This window comes from Staurois parvus, unplaced genomic scaffold (assembly GCF_062004578.1).
Source record: "Staurois parvus isolate SC_StPar_1 unplaced genomic scaffold, SC_StPar_1.0 ptg000564l, whole genome shotgun sequence".
Lineage (NCBI taxonomy): Eukaryota > Metazoa > Chordata > Amphibia > Anura > Ranidae > Staurois > Staurois parvus.
The window spans coordinates 8,632,335-8,658,104 of NW_028318360.1; the positions used below are offsets into that span (position 1 = coordinate 8,632,335).

A 25,770-nucleotide genomic window follows, 5' to 3' on the forward strand; every position below is an offset into this window, starting at 1 on the left:
AAATTGGATGAAAGATTTGACATGGTAAAATACTTATTGATAGATACATAGTGCGTTTTATATAAAACTATATACAGTTGTGTTCAAAATAATAGCAGTCAGACATCACTAACCTGATCAATCACTGTTTTTGGTAGAAATTCTATTTCTACATGGCAAATAATTTACTAGCAGGTGTAGGAGAGTAATAGAAATCCAACAGACCCAACAGTCATGACATGCATGCTGCTGATTCTGTGTAATTTAATCACTAATTGAAAGGGGCATGTTCAAAATAATAGCAGTGTGGAGTTCTATTAGTGAGGTCATTCATTCTTTGAAAAACAGGTGGCAACTATTGCCCTTATGTAGGAAGGAAGGCAACAAATGTTGTACATGCTGGTTACAGTGCATTTCTCTCTGAAATTCTGAGGAAAATGGGTCGTTCCAGACATTGTTCAGAAGAACAGCGTGCCTTATGCTGAAGAGGAAATGCCCTTGAAATGGGTGTTCCAATAAGACAACGACCCCAAACACACCAGTAAATGTTCAACATCTTGGTTCCAGACCAACAAGATTGACGTTATGGAGTGGTCAGCCCAATCCCCGGATCTTAATCCAATAGAAAACTTGTGGGGTGACATCAAAAATGCAGTTTCTGAGGCAAAACCAAAAAATAGAGAAGAACTGTGGAATGTAGTCCAATCATCCTGGGCTGGAATACCTGTTCACAGGTGCCAGAAGTTGGGTGACTCCATGCAACACAGATGTACAGCAGTTCTCAGAAACAGTGCTAATACAACTAAATATTCATTAAGTGATTCAAAGGAAAGCAAAATCTTTAAACATTTTTCAGTTTATATAGTGAATGTTTGAATTTGTAAAGTAGAATACAAACACTGCTATTTTTTTGAACAGTCTAATATTCACTTTTCTTCAATTTTGTTTAGAGAAACAACATAAATTTGATATATTTTTCTTCATGTTTTGATTTGGAATAGAATGTGTAGTGTTCCCAATGCATTTGTGTGTATGGAAATAAAAGCTATTAGAAGGATTTTGAGCTTTATTCACTTTTTTCAACACACTGGTATTATTTTGAACACAACTGTATATCAGACCAAAATGAGGGACAAATGAGGAGGAAAGAGGGACAGAGGGACTTTGTTCCAAATGAGGGACAGTCCCTTGAAAATCAGAGACAGTTGGGAGCTATGGAGGTATCTGTGGATAATAACAAACTGTATGTCTCTGACTAAAGTTGAATAATACCCTTGCTATAGGTGTAGGCCATTGATGTACCTAATGAAGCCTGACTGGAATACTCCCAGAACATTGCTAAGTGAGGCCTAGTCTTTACTGCTCACCTCCACCATCACAGGAGTGAGCTCTTTCTCTGAATCAAACTCCCTCACATGCTCTTTCTCTCCCGTGATGTAGTAGCTCTGAGCTCAGTGTCTGAGAGCTCGCTCCTATGATGGTGGAGGTGAACAGTAATGACTAGGCCTCACCTAACGACACCCTGGGAGTTTTCGAGTCAGGCCTTCAGGAGGTATGTAAATGACCTACACCTATAGCAAGGGCTTTATTCTACTTTAGTCAGAGCTGCAGTTTGTTTTTATCTACAGACACCCCTTATTTGCATAGGCAGGTTTTTGGTAAAGGTGACCTATCCCTTTAATTCTCAAATGGATTTGCTGATATTGGCAAAAAGCCCAGTTCTTTGGTCAGATACGTACATAGTCAAGAACCAACAGCCATAATTTAACCTTATGATGGAAAGAGGAGCTAATACAAGACTGTACCAAAAATAGTGCACAAGTGGGCATAACTATTATTATTAATTTACATACAGTAGGTTATTGAAATTCCACATGTTGGTAGAGTAACTCTTCCTATATAGTAACTCGTCTTCTTTTTAATTGCAGGTGAATAATGGATTCCTAGTAGAAGCAACATGCAGTCATTGAGTTCTTGATGAAGGAGGAGTGGAAACTGTGCAACATCCACAGACGGCTACAGAATGTTTATGGAGATATCACCATTGAGAAATGCAATGCCTTGCCCTTCATGACTCTTCAATGGTGTCATCTCCGTAAACATTTTGTAGCCTTCTATTGATGTTAGACAGCCTGCACCCCTCCTTCATCAAAAATGCAATGACGGCACATTGCTTCTGTTTGGAATCCATTATTTACCTGCAATTAAAAAGAAGAGTTACTATAGAGGAAGAGTTACTCTACCAACATGTGGAATTTGAAGGACCTATTTAGGTTAATAAAAAAGTTGTGCCCACTTTTGCATTATTTTTAGTACAGCCCTCGTATGAAGCAATATAGGCAGCTCTTATTTCAGATAATTTGATAAATGAAGCCTCGTGAGCAGGGGCGGACTGACCCTTTGGGCACTCGGGCACTGCCCGAGGGCCCGGGGTCAGTAGGGGGCCCCATGAGATGCCCCTGGTACCTTTCATAGGCTTTTTTGAGTGTGGTTTGAGTGTGGGCAAGGCACAGGGGCCCCATGATCCCTTATTACCTGGGGGCCCCATGAGTTGTCAGTCCACCCCTGCTCGTGAGTCTACATTTCTGTGATGGCAACACCATAAACATTTCCTATTAGGCATCGTGGATATAACAAAAGACTGTACAAGAGTAGGGGATTTACAAGGTTTGTCTATGCCTGTAAACATAACCACAAATTACTCTTTATTTTTTTTTATTTTAGCAGCCACTAATTTCTGTTGGTTATATGATAAAAATGTTTTATAGAAAAATCAAGCAAAAAAAATCAGTCAGCTAGAAATTATATTTGATCATCATTACATTTATTTTTGTTGTAATTGTAAATGAGAATGAAGGGACTGAAGTGGGAAAGAAACTGATCAACTGATATTTTAAAACCCCAAAGACGTTTCTCCCATCAGCACAAAACAAGGAATACATTTGAAAATTGTCCAATCTGTCTAGTTTGCCTGGTGCCTTCTGTTGAGTCATAGATACACAATTAGGCAGGCTGAAAAAAACATATCCATCAAATTCAACAATCAGTAAAATAAATAAATAAAAAAAACCACCCTGCATCCATAGAGCCCTATGTACACAGTTTTTTTTTTTTTTTTTTTTTTAATGTACACAGTTAATCCAGTTGAAGGCAAAAACCTTTATAAAGCATGGTTCAACTAGCTCCAGCAGCAAAAAAAAAATGCCTTCCTGATACCCTAAGGCAAGATACTCACTAGATCAATTGTCAGCTTTTTTTTAATTGTCAGCTTTTTTTAACAATGTACTCGGTTAGTTAGAACTACCTCTTGTGAAAGTCTATTTCACATTTTCCCAGCTCTTACTGTAAAGAAAACTTTCCATAATCAGCAGTTAAACCCTTTTTTCCTCAACAGGCAAAGCTAGCCACTTGCCATTTGCCATGCCCAAAAAAGTGAACAACCGTGCACCATTTTAACTCCATAAACCCTATATTTTACTTTATATTAACCCTTTACTATATAAACCAGCATTTTCCACACAGAGGAACCCTGGAAATAACTTTTCAGTATTGGGGAATCCCTACTAAAAATACTATATCTACAGCTCCTGATACATTAGTGTGATGGTAAGTGGGAAGAATACTCCTTACACTTGTGGTAATTGGGAAGAATTATCTCCTACAAATAGCTATAAAGCTCGATGATATAAACGAAAACTTATGAGAGGCAAAAATTGCTCATTGCTCAAGAATACTCTGGAGGAACCCTAGTCGGGAAACCCTGATATAAACCATTAGTGATAACAAGGTGCTCATATTCCCCTTTACATGCTTTTTTTAAAGGGGAAAAAGTCAACATAAACTAAACCAAAAGTGTGTTGGTCATTATTTAAAATTTGATCAGATAGATTGAATGTTTAGATTGTGACATGCTCAGCAACACTTTTTTTCTATCAGCCATTAACAATAATTGCTAAAGGGGTATTTAAACTTTTGCAGCCACATTTGAGAACACCCCAATGTATATTTGGTTTGTGTTCCAATTCACAAAAATAGGCCTCAAGCAGACAGCAATCTACTCTGAACACTTTCAAAATGAGTCTGTCTCCATACAAACACTGAGGACACACTGACTTTCCCATCATTAACATACAATGGAGAAGACCAGCTTCTATATCTTTAACCCTTTGTTAGGAAAGACAGTGTTCAAATTTAGTTTACAACTGATAATGGCATCTGTCAGCACTGTACAGACGGGGTTAATTATGGTGAATATTAAAGGATAGCTAAACCCAATCCATTACAGCTTACAGTTAATAGATGTGATGGCTGGATTCATTTTCTTTTTTTTTCAAGCTGAGAACATTTTCAGCAAGTACAAAAAATGCCTATTGATCTTGCTAGAAATGTTGTGTTCGCGTCACTTCCTGTGAGCTGCACAGAAGAATATCTTACTGACTAGATATCGCCTGTAAACTACAAATCTCCCTGCCCCCAAGTAATGGAGATGAAAAGATATGGACAAATTTGAGGTCAATATCAGGACAGCAGCCTAGGGTGACAACCATAGATACATTGGAGGAGTGACGTAGACACTCAGGGACAGAAAATATGTTATTTGCAGGATTACCAGATAAAAATAAAGCAAAAGCTTGAAAAAGGAAATGAATGCAGTCACCACACCAATGCAATATATGCAAAGTAAGCTGCAATATACTACATTGTAGGTTATGGGTTTAGATACACTTTAACTCTCTTCAGTTTAACTAACCTCAGTTTTGGAGTTTTTAGTAGAAAAAAAAAAACACATTAAAATGTAAAATATATTAAATATTGCTATATGCTATGTGAATAAGAACATGTAACACCTATAAAGTAAATGTTATCCCAGTTTTGCCGCAAAAGTGGAAATAATACACTTTAAGGGCTTATTCACATGTGCAGTGCCTATCTACGTTTGGATTGCTTTTCAGAGGGCATTTGACAGGCAGTGAGGAGAGTGATATAACACCACCTGATTTAACCCTATAAATGCTGCACTACTATTCTGCAATTGCATGCGGTTGCAGCCAGGGGCGGACTGACAACTCATGGGGCCCCCGGGCAATAGGGGATCATGGGGCCCCTGTGTGCTCACCCACACCCAAAAAAGCCTATCAAAAAGCCAATGAAAGGTACCAGGGGCATCTCATGGGGCCCCCTACTGACCCCGGGCCCTCGGGCAGTGCCTGAGTGCTCCAATGCTCAGTCCACCCCTGGTTGCAGCACGACTTCATAAACATGCATGGGTGGCATTTGGCGGTGCTAAATATAACATGCTGCTCCATTTTTGCTTGTGGCCCTGAAACACAAACTCACAACTGCAGCATGTGTTCAGCCATGAGCTGCTGCATGTCAGTATTCAGTCTGACAGTCAGGGAGCAGTAAAACTGGGTCCCAACCATCTGGTTATACCGTCCCCTTTCTGCTAAAGCAGCCAAATGCGTTTTTAAATGCATTATGAACCCATATGCAAGAAAAATGAATATTTTTCAGTGAGCCTAGTTTACACCATCACAATGCTTTTATGTGCGTCTGAACCAGCCTTTCTCAACCAGGTTGTCCAGGCACCCTGGTGTGCCTTCAGGCTTCTTCAGGGGTGCCTTGGCAAAATGCCCAAAAATGGTATACAAGCCAGCAGGTGGATCAATCCTGCCTTTTAGTACACAAAACCACATTTTTTCATGGTGCACTTTTATGACGTTCTAGCTGCCAGCATCCTAACAACCAATGACATCATCAGTTGATAAGGAGGACGTGGGGTGCATGCATGTCATCCTTGTTTGCCCCTCTCTTTCAGCAATAGAGTCACATTAACAGACCTAGGGAAAGAAACAGAGAGATACACTGGAATACTAGTAGGTACCAGTGTACAAAGGTGTATTTGCTTTGAAAGAATAAATCTCCTATAACGTTGAGTGTACTGGATGGGTGTAGAATAGTTTTTTACATTGTATAATGGGGTGCCTTAAGATTGCGCAGAATATTAAAGGGTGTCTTGGGAATATCCATAATTTTAAATGGTGTCTTGCCTGAAAAAAGGTTGAGAAACACTGGCCTAAATAAAGTGCAGCTTGCTGAATTTTTTTTTTGTGCACATAAATGTACCGAAATGCAATGCAAATGCAAAAGCATAAATAATGATTAAAAAACACACCACAAACACACTACAAATGTGAACCGAACAGACTGCAAACGCATTACAAATATATATAAATAAACATGTGGAACTGAACATGGTGATTGTGATATAAACATATTTACATTGATGAGCCGTTTTGTCATTCTACCATTGGGGGGCACTATAACACCAGTCCTGCGCTCTTTCCAATCGCTTGGAAAAATGTTAGAATTAAAAGTCCTAAGCTTTGAAGAATATTAAAAACTTGTGGTTACTTTGCAGAGGAACTCCTGTGAAAAATGCCAAGCTTTGAACACATCTGTTAGCATTACAGGTGAGCCCGCTACATTTATCTTCTAAAAAGGGCTGAGCTACGAAGGACTGTCAAAGGAATTTTCAGTGTATTCTGTCACTGTAGATATAAACTCCTCTCTGTGAAGTTATCACTTCCCACTTATTAAAATGCTTCATTTAACAGGCTCAGCAGCTTCATATCATTTAATGAAAACATGAAAACTTTGCACAAGGTCCAATGAATTGAAAGAGAGAAGCAGATCTTTTTTTGTTCTTTCCAACTCATTAATTGCTGTTCCATGTGCATATCCCCTGTATTTATAACGCTGCATACAATTTCCAGAAAAATTAAACAGCGGTGTCATGAAAAACAGAGAATAAAAAAAGGAATGCTACGAGCACCATGTCAGCATGGAAATCCATGTATTTGCAATGATTTTTAGCTAAAGATGCCTCGATTAAATATCAACCTGTGCATTCCCCCCCCTTATCCCCAATAATTCATTATATACAGAGGCGTCCCCAGGGTTGGTGTCACCCAATGCAGTAACACTTGGTGACACCCCCTCCGACGATCCCCGCAGAATGGAATGGTCTCTGGGCTCAGCTGCACTAAAGGTAAGCTAATGGAGACATGCCCCTCCTGGTTATACTTACCTGCTCCGCTTAAGGATACTACTCAAAACTATTCCCTAATCTCCTCTTCTGGAGTCTTCTGAGCCAGGCTGTGTGTGTCAAGAGACACACACAGCGCTGGTAAGCTACACCACCTGCTCCCTCCTCACAGGATTTGACTGCTCTCAGTGTAGCCTGTAAGACCAGGAAGACGGGGAGAAGAGACATAGCTGGGCAAAGGAACAGGAAACCTAAAAAAGCTGAGGCTTCTTTGGGGTAAGAGCTATTTATTTCATTTATTATTTTATTTCAGGTACTTATACAGCACTGTCACTTTATGCAGTGCTTTACATATATATATATATATATAGCACATTTACATCAGTCCCTAACCTTCAAGGGGTGTACAATCTAAGGTCCCTAACTTATATTCATACATACACATACTAGGGCCATTTAGACAGGATCCAATTAACCATCAGCATGTCTTTGGAGTGTGGGAGGAAACCAGAGTATCTGGAGGAAACCCACACAGGCACAACATGCAAACTCCAGGCAGGTGGTGCTGTGGTTGGGATTTGAACCAACAACCCTAGTACTCACAGGTGGAAGTGCTAACCATTTATCCACTGTGCTATATACTATATAGAGTATTATGTAACATTATAATGTTTTATTCTGATTGAGCTTTTCTTTTTGTTTTGGTGAAAACTTCCCCTTAAAGTGTCCATGTCTGCTACCTTCCCTGGGGGACATATTCTGTGGAATTACAGTATAACTAAAGGCAATTTTGTTTTTAGTTTTGAATAGTGTGGAGGTGGATTAGAACATCTATTAGGTTTTAATTACTGTCTGTGCCCCCTTAAGAGAGATTCATCCTCTCTATTTGTCCTGTTTACCATTACCATTGAAAGTGAAATTAAAAGAAAATCCCAAATTTTGGGTTGTCCCCAGAAAAGTAATAGAAGGGAAATTTCAAAATGGGGACACTAGTTCTGGTGACCTGGGGACCCCAAGGGATTCCCTTAATTTTCAAGGATTTCCTCTCACTTCCTGTTTTGGCTATGGGACAGGAAGTGAAGGTTAATCTCCCCAATAGGACACAGATGGCAAACTGACAGGGATTTAGCCCTCCCTTACTCTATCCAAAATGAAAAAAAAGTTGCCTATAGTTCTACTTTAAGTTTTAAACTTGTAAGGTTTAATTCCTTGAAACCAGCAGGAAGAATACTGTATATGTTGCAGTAGGGAGAGGGCATATATGTGAAGAGTCAGTGTCTGTTTTGTGCTGGGAGTGCACTCACTTGGCACTGTGATGGCACTGTCACCGACATCTCCTGGTTATTGCGGACAATCAGCAGCCAGTAGGGAGGGCTCCTGATCATGTGATCATTGTGATAGCCAACCACAGTGATTGTGTACAAAGGCACAAAATCAAGTGCATGTATCAATTCCCATCATGCCACTGGAAACATGTCCATTCACAAGGGCGCAGCGTATTCACTTTGAGGGTGATGCCATCTTCCTCAGACCTCGGAGTATATTGGCTATTGTTGTTATCCAGTAAAAAATCGTATAGTAAAACACTAGGCAGGTGCACCTTCCTTTAATGCTTGTCTGCTGATTTCCTGCAGCTTTTTTGCAGCAGCTTCCTGTGTTCAGCATTTCAGCTTTGCCTGCATGTTACTTCTCATGGAGGGTTTTCTAATGGTTAACCATGCCTACTTAGTGTGCTTGTAGAAGACATGTAACAAGATGACAACATAGTAGAACAGTTGGGAGACAGAGAGAGAGCGTTGTCACCCTATAACAGGAAGTGCCTGGTCAACAATCATCATGGCAGTATCACCAGGTAATGTTTTAAAGAAAGCTGTGTGTGTATACATTTTGAAATGACATACTTATAAAGTAATAAATGTGATTTTCACCAAACATCCACTGGTGATGGATCAGTCACTGATCATTGAAGACACATGCACCAGGTGGAAGACCTGCTGTGAATGTTTTTTTATATTTCAATGGTTTTTATTAATTTTAATCAGTATAAAACAGAGGCAACAAAACACGCCCCCACAGGGGCTATCAATTGCACCGATAAAAAAAAAACCCATAATAGAGAAACAGTGCTCTAACCCCAACAAGCAGAAGGTACGCCCATGCAGGGGCTATCAATGGCACATAAGTTACAACAACATTAATGAAACTCTGACTATAACAACTAAAGGCAGCTGTCCACTGTCACCCAAAAACTAACAGAAAAAGGGAGAAAAAAAAAAAAAAAAAAGCAGGGGTCCAAGAGCGCCACCACCGAACGCCATTACATCCCCATACTAGCCAGAGGGAGCGTGGGAAAGGCATATTGCAACCACGGTTCCCATATTTTCGAAAATTTACGTTGGGAGTCGTTGCATATACTCGACATCTGTTCGTTGAGCATCATAGTGGTCATACGATCCCGCACCCCCTGAAGAGGGACAAACTGACTCTTCCAGGCCTGAGCAATTGTTCTAGTGCTGTGAATGTTTTTTGAATGTCAGATTCACAGCTTTATAAATATGGTTCTAATATGTTAATTACTATATGTGATTTTAGAGATGAGAAAAAGTGTACAGTATATCTTTTGAAAACACAATTGGAATAACAAATGAACCTTTTCCTGGCTGTATACATATATGTGCTGCCACCACTACTTTTCTGGGAGCACACTTAGGGTTCATGTACACTGCAGTTGCTAAACTGACGTTCAGGAGCTTTTCTGCGTTTTTTTCAGCAGCCCCTGAACTCTCCCTAATGTTTTCCTATGTGTCCATGTACACATAGTCGTTTACAGTCGTTTACAGGCAGTTGAGTTTATAGTCGTTTTTTTGAACGCACCAAACTTGTGTTCAGGAGTAGAGTTTACCAGTTTTTCAAATGCCAAATGCTTGTAAACGTGGTTAACCACGTTTATAGGCGTTTGTGTTTAGAAGTGTTTTTTAACTGTTCCATATCCAGATGCTGTCCAGAGCCTTTTTTCATCATCAGAAATGCATGCAAAGCGGTTTCCATGTATTCAAATGGACCCGGTACACCAGCGCAGTCAGTTCCAGGTTTTGCGTGAAGGGAAAAATGGTAGACCGTCCCGCATTATGCTCATGATGGGATCCATAGTGAATACAACCAGAAAAGACAGGTCATCTCAACACATACTGCTTCCTCTGCTTCTGCTCTCTCTATTCCTCTCAAAATGTCTGAAATAGTAAATTTTTACTGTTTTTCAGTGCATTCTGGCATGTGGGAAGGTCTCCTGAGGTTATCTATTAAAAACGCTTCCAAACGTAAACGCACATAAACGCGGTATGCAAACGTGGCTAAACTGATGTTTTTTAACCTACTTTTTCCAGCAGTCAGTTTCCATTGTTCAGAAGAGTTTTCCAAACGCCCCGTGTACATGAGCCCTTAATCCTGCATCCCCAGGACTGTGATCACACTGTCACCAACAGCTCCTGGTCCTTTAATAATAATAGGAAGCTGGTAAGACATTCTCCTCTTCATGTGATCACTGTAAGAGCCAATCCCAGTGGTCATATGACTGGGAAGACCTTGTAATACATTTTCCTAAAGACATTGGGGGGGGTGGGGCTCAAGAGGATTAAACAAATTTAGTTGTGGACAATAACAAAAGAGTAATCAATATTATATTTCTTTAATTGGTAGGATAATAGCATTCAGAACAAGATAGACACAAGACATTTAATAAACGTATGGCCATTAAAACAATCCTATGCATTGCATAGGAGCACTGTAACCTTTAAAAAGTTCCACATTGTCTAGTCAAAATTTCCAATCTTCTAAATTATCAGCAATTTATTATCGAAGTTTATTTTTCTTTTGTTTGCTTATGAGCCGCAGTAATCTTCACCTCCATTTTTTATTAAAATTGGTATTTCAGAGGCTTGTTACAATAGCCAAAAGAGATTAGCTAATTACATTTTGTCTGTGTGATATGAAATTCCAGTGGGTAATTACATCAAAATATTAAAAACACGGTTGATTATTTGAATAAAAGTCAGACACATTGCTACAAGCCCATCAGACAGAAAAAACGTCCTCATGAATCATCTCACCAGTCCACTACGTGCACAATTTAATAGATAAAGAGTTTCTATTCCACACTGGCTCAGTGGTTTGCATTGTTACCTTACAGCACGGAGGGGGGGGGGGGGGTTGGAATTTAATGTCTACCAAGAATGCTATCTGAATGCACTTTTCATGTTCTTCTATGTTTGTATGGGATCACTGCATTCTCCCAACGTGATCCTGATTTGTGGGCACATTATACTGTATTATCCTCTGGAGCAGGGAATAATATGCACAATTTAAAGAGGAACTCCTGGTATGGATATTTTATACATAGTTACATTGGTCCAGCTGGGACCAATATAACTATGTATATACCATACCTGGTCGATGTCCCTGGAAGTTGGAATCCACTGAAGTACACACCACATTTACAGGAACACAAGAGGCCAGCGGCGCCATTCACAAAATGCTTTGCATTTTATGAATAAATGCAAAGTGTTGTCTGATTGGACAAGGTGATGAGGTTGGGTGGTGATGTCACCCTCTCTGCCTTGCCCAATTAAAGAACACTTTGAAATCATTCAGAATACAGCAGGATAATCAGTCAGCACAGGACCCAGAAGCAAGTGAAGATGACTGGAGTAGTGGGTCTACTTCAGTGATTTCCAGCTTCCAAGGCCATTGGCCAGGTATGGTATATACATAGTTACATTGGTCCAAGGTGGACCAAAGTAACTATGTATCACATATGCATACCTGGAATTCAGCTTTAATACTGTCGTATGAAGGATTAGGAGGTGCGTACTTATGGTCTAAAAGGAAGAGGGAAGTCAAATAATGAAACAGCCAACACCTCTCTTACAAGAGAACCTTTCCAATGCAACAACCATTTTCTAGATTCCAAAATCCAAATACTTTCATTATTTAATTTACTGCTAAATTAAGTGTTTTATTTGAAAGAAAACACCACTATTTATAACTCCTCCTTCCTAAACTATGGCATTAAAGAGTATGTTACCCCAACATTTCATATTTCTGATACATGTCTACCATGTACTTGTGTAAAAAAAGTATCCTTTTCTCTTTGTATTGCTTCCTTTGTATGAAATACCTGGTGATCCTGCCTGCCCCTATGTTTTCCTATTTCAAACTGACCACGCCAGGGCATGGAAGCATATCCTTCCCAGTGTGGTCAGTTTACTTTGTCTTTTACTTCGGAGCACAGCCTGCCTGTACTCCAGTGGTCAACTTGTGCTGACAGCACATGCCCAGCCTGCCACTGTGAAGATCAGTGAACTGTTGTTTCTATGCCTGCTGCCCCTCTGTGTTTCTGTCTCTACATTTTACACTGGACTGTGTCTGTGCTCCAGTCAAGCTGCTGCTGCCACACTTCCTCATCACCACAAGTAGTCTCCACCTCCATCTCTCTAAGCCCCTTATGCAGCTGAGAAAGGATGCCATGTGATCATTTAAAAAAAGGTATTTTCTGTAGTCTATTTATAAGAAGTATTGGACACTTATGAATAGTGTTTATCACTTCACCGCCAAACTCCCCCCAAACTCCAGCTAAAGTTTTAGTTCCTCACTTCTTCTATTTGACAGGCGTCAGACAAACAGGAAGTGAGGGGAAATCCAAGATATCATCAGAACCCCATATTTAGATAAACAGACAGGACACTTTATGGGACCAACAGAAAACAGTGATGTTTCAAGACCACTATAGGTCTCTTCCTCAGACCGCAACAACAGTGTCATTGCTGTACAAAATGCAATGGGCTCTTTGTATTTATGACTTCTACAATATGAACGCAGTATTTATTTATTTATTTAACTTCTTCCCACTCTATCAATAACAAAAATAAATTGTTTGGGGTTGGAATCTAATATCTACATATAAAGGTAAAGGTAAGTACATATGTAGAGGACACTGGGTATTTTGGTTTTGGCTGTATAGGTGGAGGGAGCAGAGGAGCAGTGCTCGGGAGGGTAAAGTACAAAGTGGTCAAGGTACACATATCCTTTCTCTTTTCCCTGAATTTTAGGCAAGAATTCAGCATAATAGCTAAAGAATGAGCCTTTTCAGAAGGAGTAATGACTAAGTATGTGTTCCTGTGAAACGTATCTACTGCTACTCTGTCCTGTCTTGGACCTGTCATGTTCTTATCATATTGCATGTAAGGGATTCCAATAAAGGATTTCATCCACCACATTGCTGTTTGTGCGGCGAACCATTCTGTTTTTCCATTGCATCTGTGATCACGGATCACACCTGCGTGTCTGTAGAGGGGTTATTCGGCACTCACCTGGAGCGGATCTTTTGCTCTTTCACACAGATCCTTTCTCTTGAATTTTAGGCAAGAATTCAGCATAATAGCCAAAGAATTTGCCTTTTCAGAAGGAGGCCAGCAAAGGCAGCCCCCATACTTCTTTCTGGAAAGGTTTACCTGAGGGTCGGTTCACACTGTTACGGTCTATGGAACGCATCACCTGTGTTATGCCAATGCAGCCTTTGCATTCAAAAAGGCTGTCAACACACCAAAATGGACCACAAACTGGACATGCACCATTTCTTCCAGTGCAACACACCAAAATGTACATTAGCGCTCTATTATGTATTGTGGTGTGCTGCAACAAGTGTGTTGAAGACATGTCCATTACCGCAATGCACCATATCTGATAGGTGTGAATGGCCCTTTCATGTCAGTCAAAGAAAAGAGCAGGTTTACAGCTCCTTCAGACATAAAACATACAGGAGTGTAATGGAAAGCTGTTTCCAATCCATAATACCCCTTCTCTAGCCAGAATAGAATGCAAGGAAAATGAGGTTAACCATCACATGAGTTGCTTCAAGAATGGCTTTTCTGATCACTGATGTTGTCAAATCAGATGTTTTTAAAAGTATAAATAACCAAACTGATTGCATTTATCGTGTTACGCTAGCATCATTCCAGATGCCCGCAGTTTTCATTTAAATTCACCAGCCGAAAATAGTCACATTCTTCATACAGTATTAATAAAAACCCACATCTAAAATAAAATTGACAGGGACATACGTCATAACCAGGGTCTCGTCTCCAGGCTCACTGAGAAGTCCATCCACAAACACTGATGTGCTGGTGAAGTTGTGCACACTCCAGGTTTGGCCTTCGTCTACACTGAATCTAGATAGAGATAAAAAACAACGGTTATTTACAGCATACACAGACATTTTAGACAATTGTGTGGTTCCAAACTTATGATAACATTTTAAGGAAGGACCTTTTCTCTTCCAGCATGACTGTCCCCCTCTACAGAAACCAGCTCCATGAAGGCATGGTTTGATATGCATGATGTGAAGGAACTTGAGTGATCTCTACATATCCCAGATGTCCATCTAACTGAATACCTCTGAGATGAACCTAACCTCTTTTGGCTGAATGAACACAAATTCTAACAGACATATTACAAAATCTTGTGGAAAGCCTTCCTGGACCAGTGGAGGTTATTATAGACACAAAGGGGAACAGCTACATATTAATGCCCATGATTCTAAAATATATTATCCAAAAAATCCATATAGGTGGTAAGGTTAGATGTCCGCAAACTTTTGGCCATTTGAGGCTCAAAGTGTTACTGAACCCACAACAGTACGATCAGTCTGTATATGCAGTAAAGCATGCTTGTTATACTCATCATGGAACCTAGGGGGTTAATCCTCTGCATTGTGTAAAAAGGATGTTTGATCCTGTCTTCTTTGATTCCCCCTTCTTCTACTGTCCCCAATCCATCTGCTGATAGAACAGAGCCTTGGGGGCAAGCTGCACATGCTCAGTTTGGTGTGTATTGCATGAGATTTTTTTTTTCTCTTAGGAGAGTGCATGTGATAAGCACAGGGCCAATCAGCGCTGTCCAGACAGAGGGTCAGGGGTTATGCAGCCTCATAAGACAATCGGGGAGAATGAAAATTTCTCCTACAAGCTTTAACCAGTACTCTGCTGGACACTGATAGAAGTCACAAGACTGCTATATACAGCTGATGCGAAAAGGTATTTAGCAGTTTATATTTACTAATAAAATTTAATTTCCATGTTCTGTGTACTGTGGGAGACCAGATATAGTGAATGCAGGGTCCTGGGTTTAGCAACACTTTAATTCATAAGGCTAATACAGAATAAAGATACTTTTCAGTAAAATTGAAAGAGATTTGAAAATTACAGTCAAATGCTTTTGTTGTGTTACATTATTTGATTTATTATTATTTCTCTGTGACCATAACTTGTTTATCATTGCTCTGTGTCTTTAAGCTGTCTTCTCCTGCCTAGACTGAGCTCTTTCTCTCACCGTACTTTTTTATATCCCTCCCCCCTGCCTCTCTCTGGTAGTCATTCCACTGTATCCTGTCTTCCTGAATGCATTTTTCCATGAGGCTTACAACGTTAACGTTTTTCTACCTATGATTACCGTCCTTTAAACGGAACATTCAAAAGGGTTTCCTCAACATGTGAGTTTCATTGAGTTAAACTGGCTGAACCGATGCAAGAGATAAATTCAACACCACGTGGTATAGCTGTATACATCGCTGGAGATAAAGTTTATGGTCTCGTAGTTGAGTCAGAAAAGTAGCAAAATGGAGTTACAGCCTAATTACAAGATTCCTGGATGACAGTGCTGATACAGACAAGATTTATTTGCTCTCATTGCAAAGTAAGAATACGGCAGGAGCACGTCTAAGCTTCCATAACTAAGCCCAGGCACAACTTTCCCGCTTGTTTATCTCACAGTCATTATCTGCTTGTGTCAACATGAGTTACAAGCGCTCCATATGTGAAGAGATGTCACACACAGCAGACCAAGAATCTGATCCAACTATGTTACCCAAACGCTCAGTTAAACCAACTTGGAAAATGATGTAAAATGATGAAGCTTTTAGAACTGAGCTGACAACTAGCCTGAAGCTATTATGGGAAAATGTTGTTACTCAATCTAACACACTGTCTGCTGAACAGGAGGTACGGCCACTAGAGGGCATCACCCAACAACTTTCTGTCTCATATGAGCTTTATTAGTTTACCAGCAACATGTTCAATAATGTTTTACAAAGTATAAACAAGGAAGATTCGTTACATGAATTAAATAGCTTCCAGGTTCTTAATCTAGAAAGAGACAGTTTTATCCAGCAAACCAAATCAAAAGCAGAAGCAAAGATAAAGCTGCTACAAGACACTGCATCTCACCGATCTGTTTCTACAAGATATTCTAAAAAGTCCTCTAAATCCCATAGTTCAAGATGCTCTACACTCAATGAGCGAATTATTAGTGCCCGCACTGAAGTGTAAGCCAGCAAGGTGCCGGCTGCATATGCAAAAAGAGAGCAGAGTTAGTAACTCAGACAGCAGAGTTGGAAATTCAGTCAGCATGCCAAAGGGCAGAGTTGGAAACTCAGTCACCACACCAAAGAGCAGTAATAGAAATCTTAAACGAACAGTGTAAACATGATACAGCTATGGCAGAACTAAGGGTTCTAGAACAAGCTATCAGTGCAGATGGAGGTGCAGGAGAAAAAGACAGCATTAACTTAAACATAGCGGATATGGAAGATCCCCTCAAAACGCACTACAGACTATGTTATAAGCCACTGCGGTGGACACTCTATCGTCTCCAATGCTCCTAACATAGAGACTTCTTTTCAACGGCAAGTTAAAGAGGTTCCAGAAACTTCCTGCATGCAAAATCGCTCCAACACCTTTCCTGCCTATCTACCTAACCTTCCTTCATACGTCACAGAGCATCAGAGCAAGCTGCAAGCAAGTCATCAATCTCCTGTCATCAGTACAGCCTCAAATAAATGTACCATTGGAGCAACTGACTTCAAGCAAGAAACTCGCCTGAATGCATCTGCTGCACTATATTTCCCTGTGTCTTATAACAGCTTTGTCAAAGATAGCACAATCAGCACCTTTCAGCCAACAACATCTTGCATAAAGTCGGAGACAACAGAGATAGCAGAGTTTATGAGGTACATACTTTGCAGAGAGCTCACAAAAACTGGTCTTACAAGTTTTGATTACCAATCTGAAAACTACAGAAGTTGGAGATGTGCTTTCAGAACTGCAATCAATGATCTTGGTATTACAGCTGTTGAAAAATTGGATCTGCTGATCAGATGGCTTGGTCCTCTATCTGCTGCATGTGTTAAGCCATTAAGATCAGTTTTCATGCAAAATCCTACAGCAGGCCTCACAGCTGCATGGGATCGATTAGAGCAAAATTATGGCTGTCCAGAAGCTATAGAAAATGCTCTGTTCATGCTTCTGGAAACTTTTCCAAAAATATCTGGTAAGGACAAGGAGTTCCAGAGACTGAGTGACTTTCTCCTGAAGCTTCAGCTAGCCAAGGCAGACCCAAAACTACCTGGACTCAGTTACCTGGACACTGCCAGAGGGGTAAACCCTATCGTCTCCAAGCTCCCGTATGGCTTGCAAGAAAAATGGTCCGCACTAGGGTCATCATACAAAAAACAGAACAATGTTTCCTTCTCTCCATTCTCTTTCTTCTGCGAATTCATCAGGAACATTACAGAGACCAAGAATGACCCAAGTTTTTCCTATGGTGAGTACAGTCTCTCTTCATCCTTTCCTAAGAGTACCAGTCTTCAGGGCAACTATAGGAACCATAGAGGCCCAGTATCTGTGAAATAGAATGACATCCTCCCCACTCCTACCACAGTTGTGGCTGCAAATAAACAGAGTAGGAAGATTGAAAACCCTAACCGAGAATGTCCCATTCACAAGAAGCCACACCCCCTCAAAAATGCTTTAGGAAAAGGCCTCTTGAAGAGCGTAAGGAGTTTTTAAAGACATTCGGGGTATGTTCCAAGTGTTGTGCTTCTACCAAACATTTTGCTAAGGACTGTATTATGTCCATCAAGTGCATAGAGTGTGGCTCAGAAGAACATGTGCAAGCCCTCCATCCACTTGAGCCCACCTCTACACAACCTGTTAACTCTCCTCCAAGGTCAAGGCAAGGTGGGGAGAATACAGATCAAGTTCCTGATTCCACCATAATTTCTTCATCCTGCACTGAAGTTTGTGGGGAAGACCGCTGTGATAAGTTGTGTACTAAGATATGTCTGATGAACATATACCACGAAAGTCAACCAGAAAAGACTCTGTATATGTAAAAGTATATGCAATCTTAGATGATCAGAGCAATAGATCACCTGCAAGATCTGAACTGTTTGATCTATTTAAAATAAAGGGTGAAGCTCATCTTTACACTTGGAGTACTTTTAATGGAACTACAGATGTTTTTGGAAGAAGGGCTCGTGAACTCATGGTATCTCCTCTCAAAGGTAACCTGCAATTACTCTTACCTACACTTGTTGATTGCAACCAGATACCTGCTAACAGGGAAGAAATCCCTACACCAGCTGCTGCCTTCCATCACCCTCACCTGAAGGTAATAGCAGGTGAGATACCACCGCTTGACAAAAGATACTCAGATCTTTCTTCTGTTAGGAAGAGACATTCTAAGGGTTCACAAGGTACACAGACAAGTCAGTGGATGCCCCATTTGCCCAGCGCACAGATCTAGGTTGGGTCATCGTAGGCAACGTCACTATAGGCAAAATGAAGAGACCTACCAATGTTTCAGCATTAAAGTCAAATATTCTGCCAAATGGCTGAAACACTTACTTTGAGCCATGCACACATCACTACTGGGTGAAAGAGAAGATAGCCAGCTGCAAATGGTGACATAGTGTCTCAGGTAACACAAGCCCTTTCTCTCCCCATGACGATGACCTCGGCTCTACAGTGTTTAATACAACCAGTGATGATGATATACTGGCTCCTTCAATGGAAGACAAAGAATTTATCAGAGTAATGGACAATGAGTTCTTTCAAGATGACTTCAATAACTGGGTAGCACCCCTAGAGATTGCCCAATAACTTGCAGCAGGCCATCAGTAGATTCTCTTCCTTAACCACCTTTCGCCCGCCCTATAGTACAATGACGGGTGCAAGGTGGTTTTCTCGTTTTGATAGGACGTCATATGACGTCCTACCATTCTCACTGCGCATGTGCAGCTCAGGGAGCGCGCAGCGCAGCGATCGCTGGTGCGCTGTGTCCCTCGGACACAGCGGATCACGGAAAGAGCCGAAGATGTCGGCTCGGTCATGTGATCAGCTGTGTCCAATCACAGGTGATCACATGTAAACATGGAAATGCCGGTTATCGGCATTTCTCTCCTCTTGAGCTGTCAGGCTGACAGCTCGAGAGAAGAGAGCAGGTAATCAGCTTTCCGCGGAGGGGACATGTACACTGATCATCAGGGCACTGATGATCAGTGTGCCCTGATGATCAGTGTGGCCCCAGAAGTGCCACCTGTCAGTGCTCATCAGTGCCACGTGCCAGTGCCCATCAGTGCCACGTGCCAGTGCCCATCAGTGCCACATCAATGCCACATATCAGTGCATACCAGTGCACATCAATGCCACATATCAGTGCCCATCTGAGCTGCCTTTCAATGTCACCCATCAGTGTTAGTCAGTGCCACCTATCAATGCCAATCAGTGCCACCTATCAGTGCTGCCAATCAGTGCCACCTATCAGTGCCAGTCAGTGTCGCCTATCAGTGTGCATCATTGCCAATCATGCCAGTCAGTGCCGCCTAACAGTGCCAGTCAGTGCCGCCTATCAGTGCCAGTCAGTGCCGTCTATCAGTGCTGCCTATCAGTGCCATATATCAGTGTCATGTATCAGTGTCATGTATTAGTGCTGCCTTTCAGTGCCCATCAGTGATCCCGGTCAATGCCCATCAGTGCAACCTACCAGTGCCTCCTCATCAGTGCCCATCAGTGCCACCTATCAGTGTCCATCAGTGCAGCCTATCAGTGCCCATCACTGCAGCCTCATTAGCGCACATCAGTGAAGGAGAAAAATCACTTTTTTACAAAATTGTATAACAAAAACTAAGAAAAAACAGTTTTTTTTCAAAATTGTCAGTGGTTTTTGGTTTGTTTAAGAAAAAATAAAAATCCCAGAGATGAATAAATACCACCAAAAGAAAGCTCTATCTGTCTTAAAAAAATTATCAAAATTTCATATGGGTACAATGTTGCATGACCGCACAATTGTCATTCAAAGTGTGACAGCGCTGAAAGCTGGAAATTGGCCTGGGCAGGAAGGGGGTATAAGTGCCCTGTAGGCTAGTAGTTAAAGTACAACTTAAGCAGAAAACCAGAGATGCAAAGGCACTTTGTGGACTTTATTATTTGACAGAGATCATGCAGAGCCTGCATCCCCACTAATGGAGGGAGAAGAATGCTGGTACCTTCATTCCTTTGGCGTATATCACCCACGCAAACCAGACCAAATCACAGTTGTCTTTGGTTCCAGAGCTCAGCATGAAGGTGTTTCTCTTAACAACAAGCTCCTTACTGGACCCAACTTGAACAACAGTCTAATAGGAGTCCTGATCCGCTTCAGACAAGAGTCCATAGCAGTAATGGCTGACATTCAAAAAATGTTTTACTGCATCATTGTCAAAGAAGACAACAGAGACTACCTCAGGTTTCGATGGCACAAAGACAATGACATCAACAAGGAAGTGATAGAATATCGAATGAAGGTACATGTCTTCGGTAACAGTCCTTCCCCTGCAGTCCCAACTTATGGACTATGGAGAACGGCTCAGGCTGGAGAAAAGGAATATGGATCTGATGCCTGACAATTTGTTAAAAGAAACTTCCATGTTGACGACGCACTCAAATCCTTTGCATCTGCTAAAGAAGCAATCAATCTTCTCACCAGAACAAAGGAAATGCTGTCTGTAGAAAACCTTAGACTTCACAAGAATATATCTAACAGCCAGGAACTTATGAATGCTTTTCCGACTGAGGACTATGCCACTAGTCTATAAAACCTTGATTTCGGTACAGATGTGCTTCCCATACAACGAAGTTTGGGTTACCTGTGGAACATCAAACAAGACAGATTCACCTTCCAAGTGTCACCTTGTAACAAACCCATCACTAAGAGAGGAGTCTTGTCCGTGGTGAACAGCATCTATGATCCACTGGATTTCATTGCTCCAGTTACCATGCAAGGTAAGATTCTGCTAAGACAGTTATCTACTGAGAACATAGAATGGGATACTCCTTTACCTAGTGAGAAAAAACACAAATGGGAAAGGTGGAGGTGTTTTTTGAGATCATTAGAAAAACTTCATATTTCACGTTGCTATGTTCCAATTTCCATTTCAACTGCTGACCATAGAGAGATTCATATTTTCTCTGAATGCATCAGTTGAAGCTATTGCTGCAGTAGCCTATATATAGACCTCAGGAATTAATGGAGAATCACACTGTAGTTTTGTTCTAGGCAAGGCAAAACTCACTCCCAAACCTGAACATACCATTCCAAGACTTGAACTCTGTGTGGCTGTGCTAGCAGTAGAAATCGCTGAAGTCATACAAAGTGACTTCATTCTAGAACACTAGAATTGATTCTTTCATCTTTTATACAGACAGTAAGGTGGTACTTGGTTATATATACAACCAAACAAAACAGTTTTACATGTATGTCAGCAACAGGGTAGAACATATACAGAGGTTATCTCTACCAAGTCAATGGCATTACATTCCCACTGAACTCAACTCAGCTGACTGTGGGACCAGAGCCGTGTCATAAGCAGCTCTTCAGAACAGCTTATGGCTTTTGCCTCCAAGGTTTTTGTGTGAGAACTCCTACTTACTCCTTACTGACAACACCTATGGACTAGTAAGTCCTGAAGATGATAAGGAAATAAGAACTGTGAACATCTCACTCCACACTTCTGTGAGTACAAAACAGAAACTGCAGTCACACCGTTTTGAGCATTTTTTTACCTGGTCATCTACTGTAAGAGCTATTGTTTGCCTAATTCACATTGCTTGTTGCTTTGCGAAGAACTCTACATCAGAGTGTCAAGGCTGGCACAATTGTTCCCCGATGCCCCACAGCAGCAGATACTGCACGCACAGAAAAGGTAATTACCCATTGTGTGCAACAAGAGGTGTATCAGGAGGAATTTGAGAGAATTAGAAATGGAACTGAATTGTCCAAAAACAGTTCACTCTTCAATCCAAAACCTGTAGTTGATGCCAATCAGCTGCTGAGAGTTGGTGGTCATACAGGGAAATCTGACCTATGCAGCAAAGAACAGAATCCTATAATCATACTATGTCAACATTATATTGCTACTCCTCTGGTTCGTCACCACCATGAACGGGTGCAACACCAAGGTCGTCCGAAGTGGCAAACATCTAAGCCTAATCTCAAGGTTGGAGATCTTATTCTCCTAATGGACAAGAAAGTTTGTCAGAATAAATGGCCTATGGGTCTTATTACTAAAGTTATGCCCAGTGATGATGACAACGTCCAGAAGAGGTCGAGGTAACCAAGGGAGGGTCAACACGAACATTGCTCAACCAATTACAGAGTTAGTACTCCTTTTGCCAGGTGACTGACTTATGCAACCACTCTGTCATGCTATTGCACGGCGGGGAGTACATTATTGCTAACCATGGGTTTTTTACTTGGAACTTGTATTCTCTGAAGATGTCCCATGTTGGATTACTACGTGTTCTGCCATGTAGTTGAACTTATGTTTATGTTTGCTTGTTGCATGTTTCTTGTTACAGGGTTTAAGACATTCATCAGAATTGGACTTATAGAAAATATATATTTTGAAGTTATGTAAAGTACAGATTTCAGATGGGGAGTGCTGTATTATTCTATTTGATTTATTATTATTTCTCTGTGACCATCACTTGTTTATCATTGCTCTGTGTCTTTAAGCTGTCTTCTCCTGCCTAAGCTGAGCTCTTTCTCTCACCGTACTTGTGTATATCCCTCCCCCCTGCCTCTCTCTGGTAGTCATTCCACTGTATCCTGTCTTTCTGAATGCATCTTTCCATGAGGCTTACAACATTAACAGTTTTCTGCCTATGATTATCCTCCATTAAACGGAACATTCAAATGGGTTTCCTCATCTGACTTCCTCAACATGTGAGTTTATTCATTGAATTAAACTGTCTGACCCAATGCAAGAGATATATTCAACACCACGTCGTATAGCTGTATACATCACTGGAGATAAAGTTTATGGTCTCATAATTGAGTCAGAACAGCTTTCGTTATAGGCAAGGACAATAAGGCTGCTTACTTTTCAGTACTGACTAACATTAACCATTAGGCCAATTACTATTAATACTACTTAATACTTATTGATGATTATTCAACATGTAAGAAAAGTTATCATATGTTCAGTATTACCTCAATCATTTTAATGGACCTCGCACATTATATGAAGCACTAGGGGGCAATTTTAAAGAGAATACTTTTTTCATAAATAAATTCCCCAAAAGCTCAAGTCTTTAGCCTTTATCTGATTGATGTATTCTTTGGAACTAAAATTTCATAGTTTCCATCAAATTTTCTTTCGAAGTTTAATAAATAAGATGACTCATTAAATATAATGATTTTAACAGAAAGAAAACTAAAAGACCTTTGGGAAAGCATGGTCATTGAAGTACATAAAATGGAGACTTCAAAACACAGATTCGGCTTAAGGAAAAACTTTGAATCAATATGAAAAATTCACTATAAACTGTGATTTTTTTTGGAAAACAACTTCTCCAGGCTTCATAAACGTGCCCCTGTGTCTATGGGTGACTTCAGATGAGGACAGAATGCCATTCCCAAGACAGGGCATTGGAATAGGTGACCCCAATATAAGCACAAGATATAGGCATGCTCACACACCATGAGTGTGCATGCTAAAGAACTTATCTGTTTTAAGCAATGTTTAGCATTCAGACTGATCTTATCACTGTTTATAACTACAGCATAGATAAGGTGCTGGTATCTGCAAAAATTTGGATTTTTCGGTTACTATGTACTATGCTCTATGCTGATTAACCGTCATGAACTGTTTTACAGCCTTATTCGATAACCAGCTGTTTGTGCAGTCTAAACACATACAGTAGATCATACCTGAAACCCCTCTCTCACAAAGCCTCACACTCCTTTCACATATTAAGAAAGACAAAAAAAAGTATTTTGATCTCACACCTTACTCTCACATGATGTGTGCAGAAGTAGCTCCCAAAAAACTTAAAGTCGTTGTAAACACTTACATATTCCCAGTGAAGTGACTGGCCTCAGGTGATACACAGAGATTAAACAAATCCTTATTGCACAAGTTGTACCTGTTTATCTTCAGTATTATCTTCTCTACATCTGTTCAAAGTGCAGAATTTATACAGCTTGTCTGAGATTTCAGAAAGCAGAGGGCGGGAAGCTGAAATTACACTCTGCAGAGCTTAGTGAGGAGATCTCTGAGAGCTGATTGGAGGGAAGGGACACACCCCCTTTTACTCAGTACACAGGAACAGAGGTGAAGTTGAGGTCAATCACAGGCTGTGTGCTGGAGCTCCCCCTTCCTCACCTTTTTTCTCTTGGTGTCAGGAACATTTGTTGAAAGTGATTCATGCTGATAGCAGAGGAACAAGGCAACATACGAAATTACACTTAGTACTCTGGATTGAGACAGGTACACACTTTCAAGGGATATGCTTTGTTCATATTTCATGTCTGAGGTTGCAACTGCTTTAAGCTTCCTGGTATTGGGCAAACATGCCAGTCCCTTCCACCAGACCACAGTGCGGTGGTGGTTGCCTGAGAGACCTACTGTCAGGCCATATCATATGAGTAATTGTATTAACTGTATGGGGGTTGTAGCATGTGGGGTGCCAAGCTTACTAAAGGAATTGAAGGGTGCCTGCTATGCAGTTGTGGGGTTAGTTTGCTTTTCATGCTGTTAATGGCCTGTGTTGACGGGCACTTTGGGCTTATGTCAATGGCATCAGTTTGACATCAGTCTTATATTAAATACCTCCAGTCCTGGCCATTTCTGGCACTTTTTTGTTCCCATCTAACAATCAGGTTTTTTGTTATAAAAATTTACCTAGAACCCCTAAACATTATATATTTTTTAAAGCAGAGGCCCTAGAGAATAAATTGGTGGGTTTTGAAATTTTTTATGCCACACGGTATTTGCGCAGTGGTTTTGGCAATGCAATTTTAAGGGAAAAAATACACTTTTTGGAATTTTATTGCAAAAAAAAAATCACAATATATAACCCATTTTTGTAAGGTATAAAAGATGGTGTTACACCAAATAAATAGATACCAAACATGTCACGCTTTAAAATTGTGCATGCCCATGCAATAGCGACAAACAACGTAAATTTTTACTATCCAAAGGTGACACTTTAAAAGCCTTAACAGGTTACCAATTTAGATTTACAGAGGAGGTCTGGTGATAAAATTATCTGATGTATCTGACGTTCATGGTGATACCTCCCATGTGTGGGTTGATCGCTGTTTGCGTGCGCGCGGGACTGATGCACGCATTCGCCTTTGATCGTGAACATGGGAGGATGGGGGCGCTATAAATTTTTTTTATTATTATTTTTTAATTTTTTTTTTTTACACTGTTTAATTTTTGATAATGTTTTTTATCACTGTTATTGTTGTCAAGGAATGTAAACATCCTTGTGACAGCAATAGGCACGTGATAGGTACTCAGTAGGGAGAGATCTGGGGTCTATAAGACCTCAAATCCCTCCTCTGCACTTAAAAGCATTCAAAAACAC

General features: G+C 40.6%; 1 protein-coding gene across 2 annotated transcripts in view; it reads right to left on the reverse strand.

Moving 5' to 3' along the window:
• SORCS2 (sortilin related VPS10 domain containing receptor 2) overlaps positions 1 to 25,770 on the reverse strand; it is a 1,187,504-nt gene that overhangs the window by 126,916 nt on the left and 1,034,818 nt on the right. For both annotated transcript variants that reach the window (XM_089691582.1, XM_089691581.1), the window contains exon 14: positions 14,143 to 14,250. In XM_089691582.1, the coding sequence (XP_089547708.1) occupies positions 14,143 to 14,250 (108 nt within the window). The remainder of the gene's footprint in view (positions 1 to 14,142; positions 14,251 to 25,770) is intronic.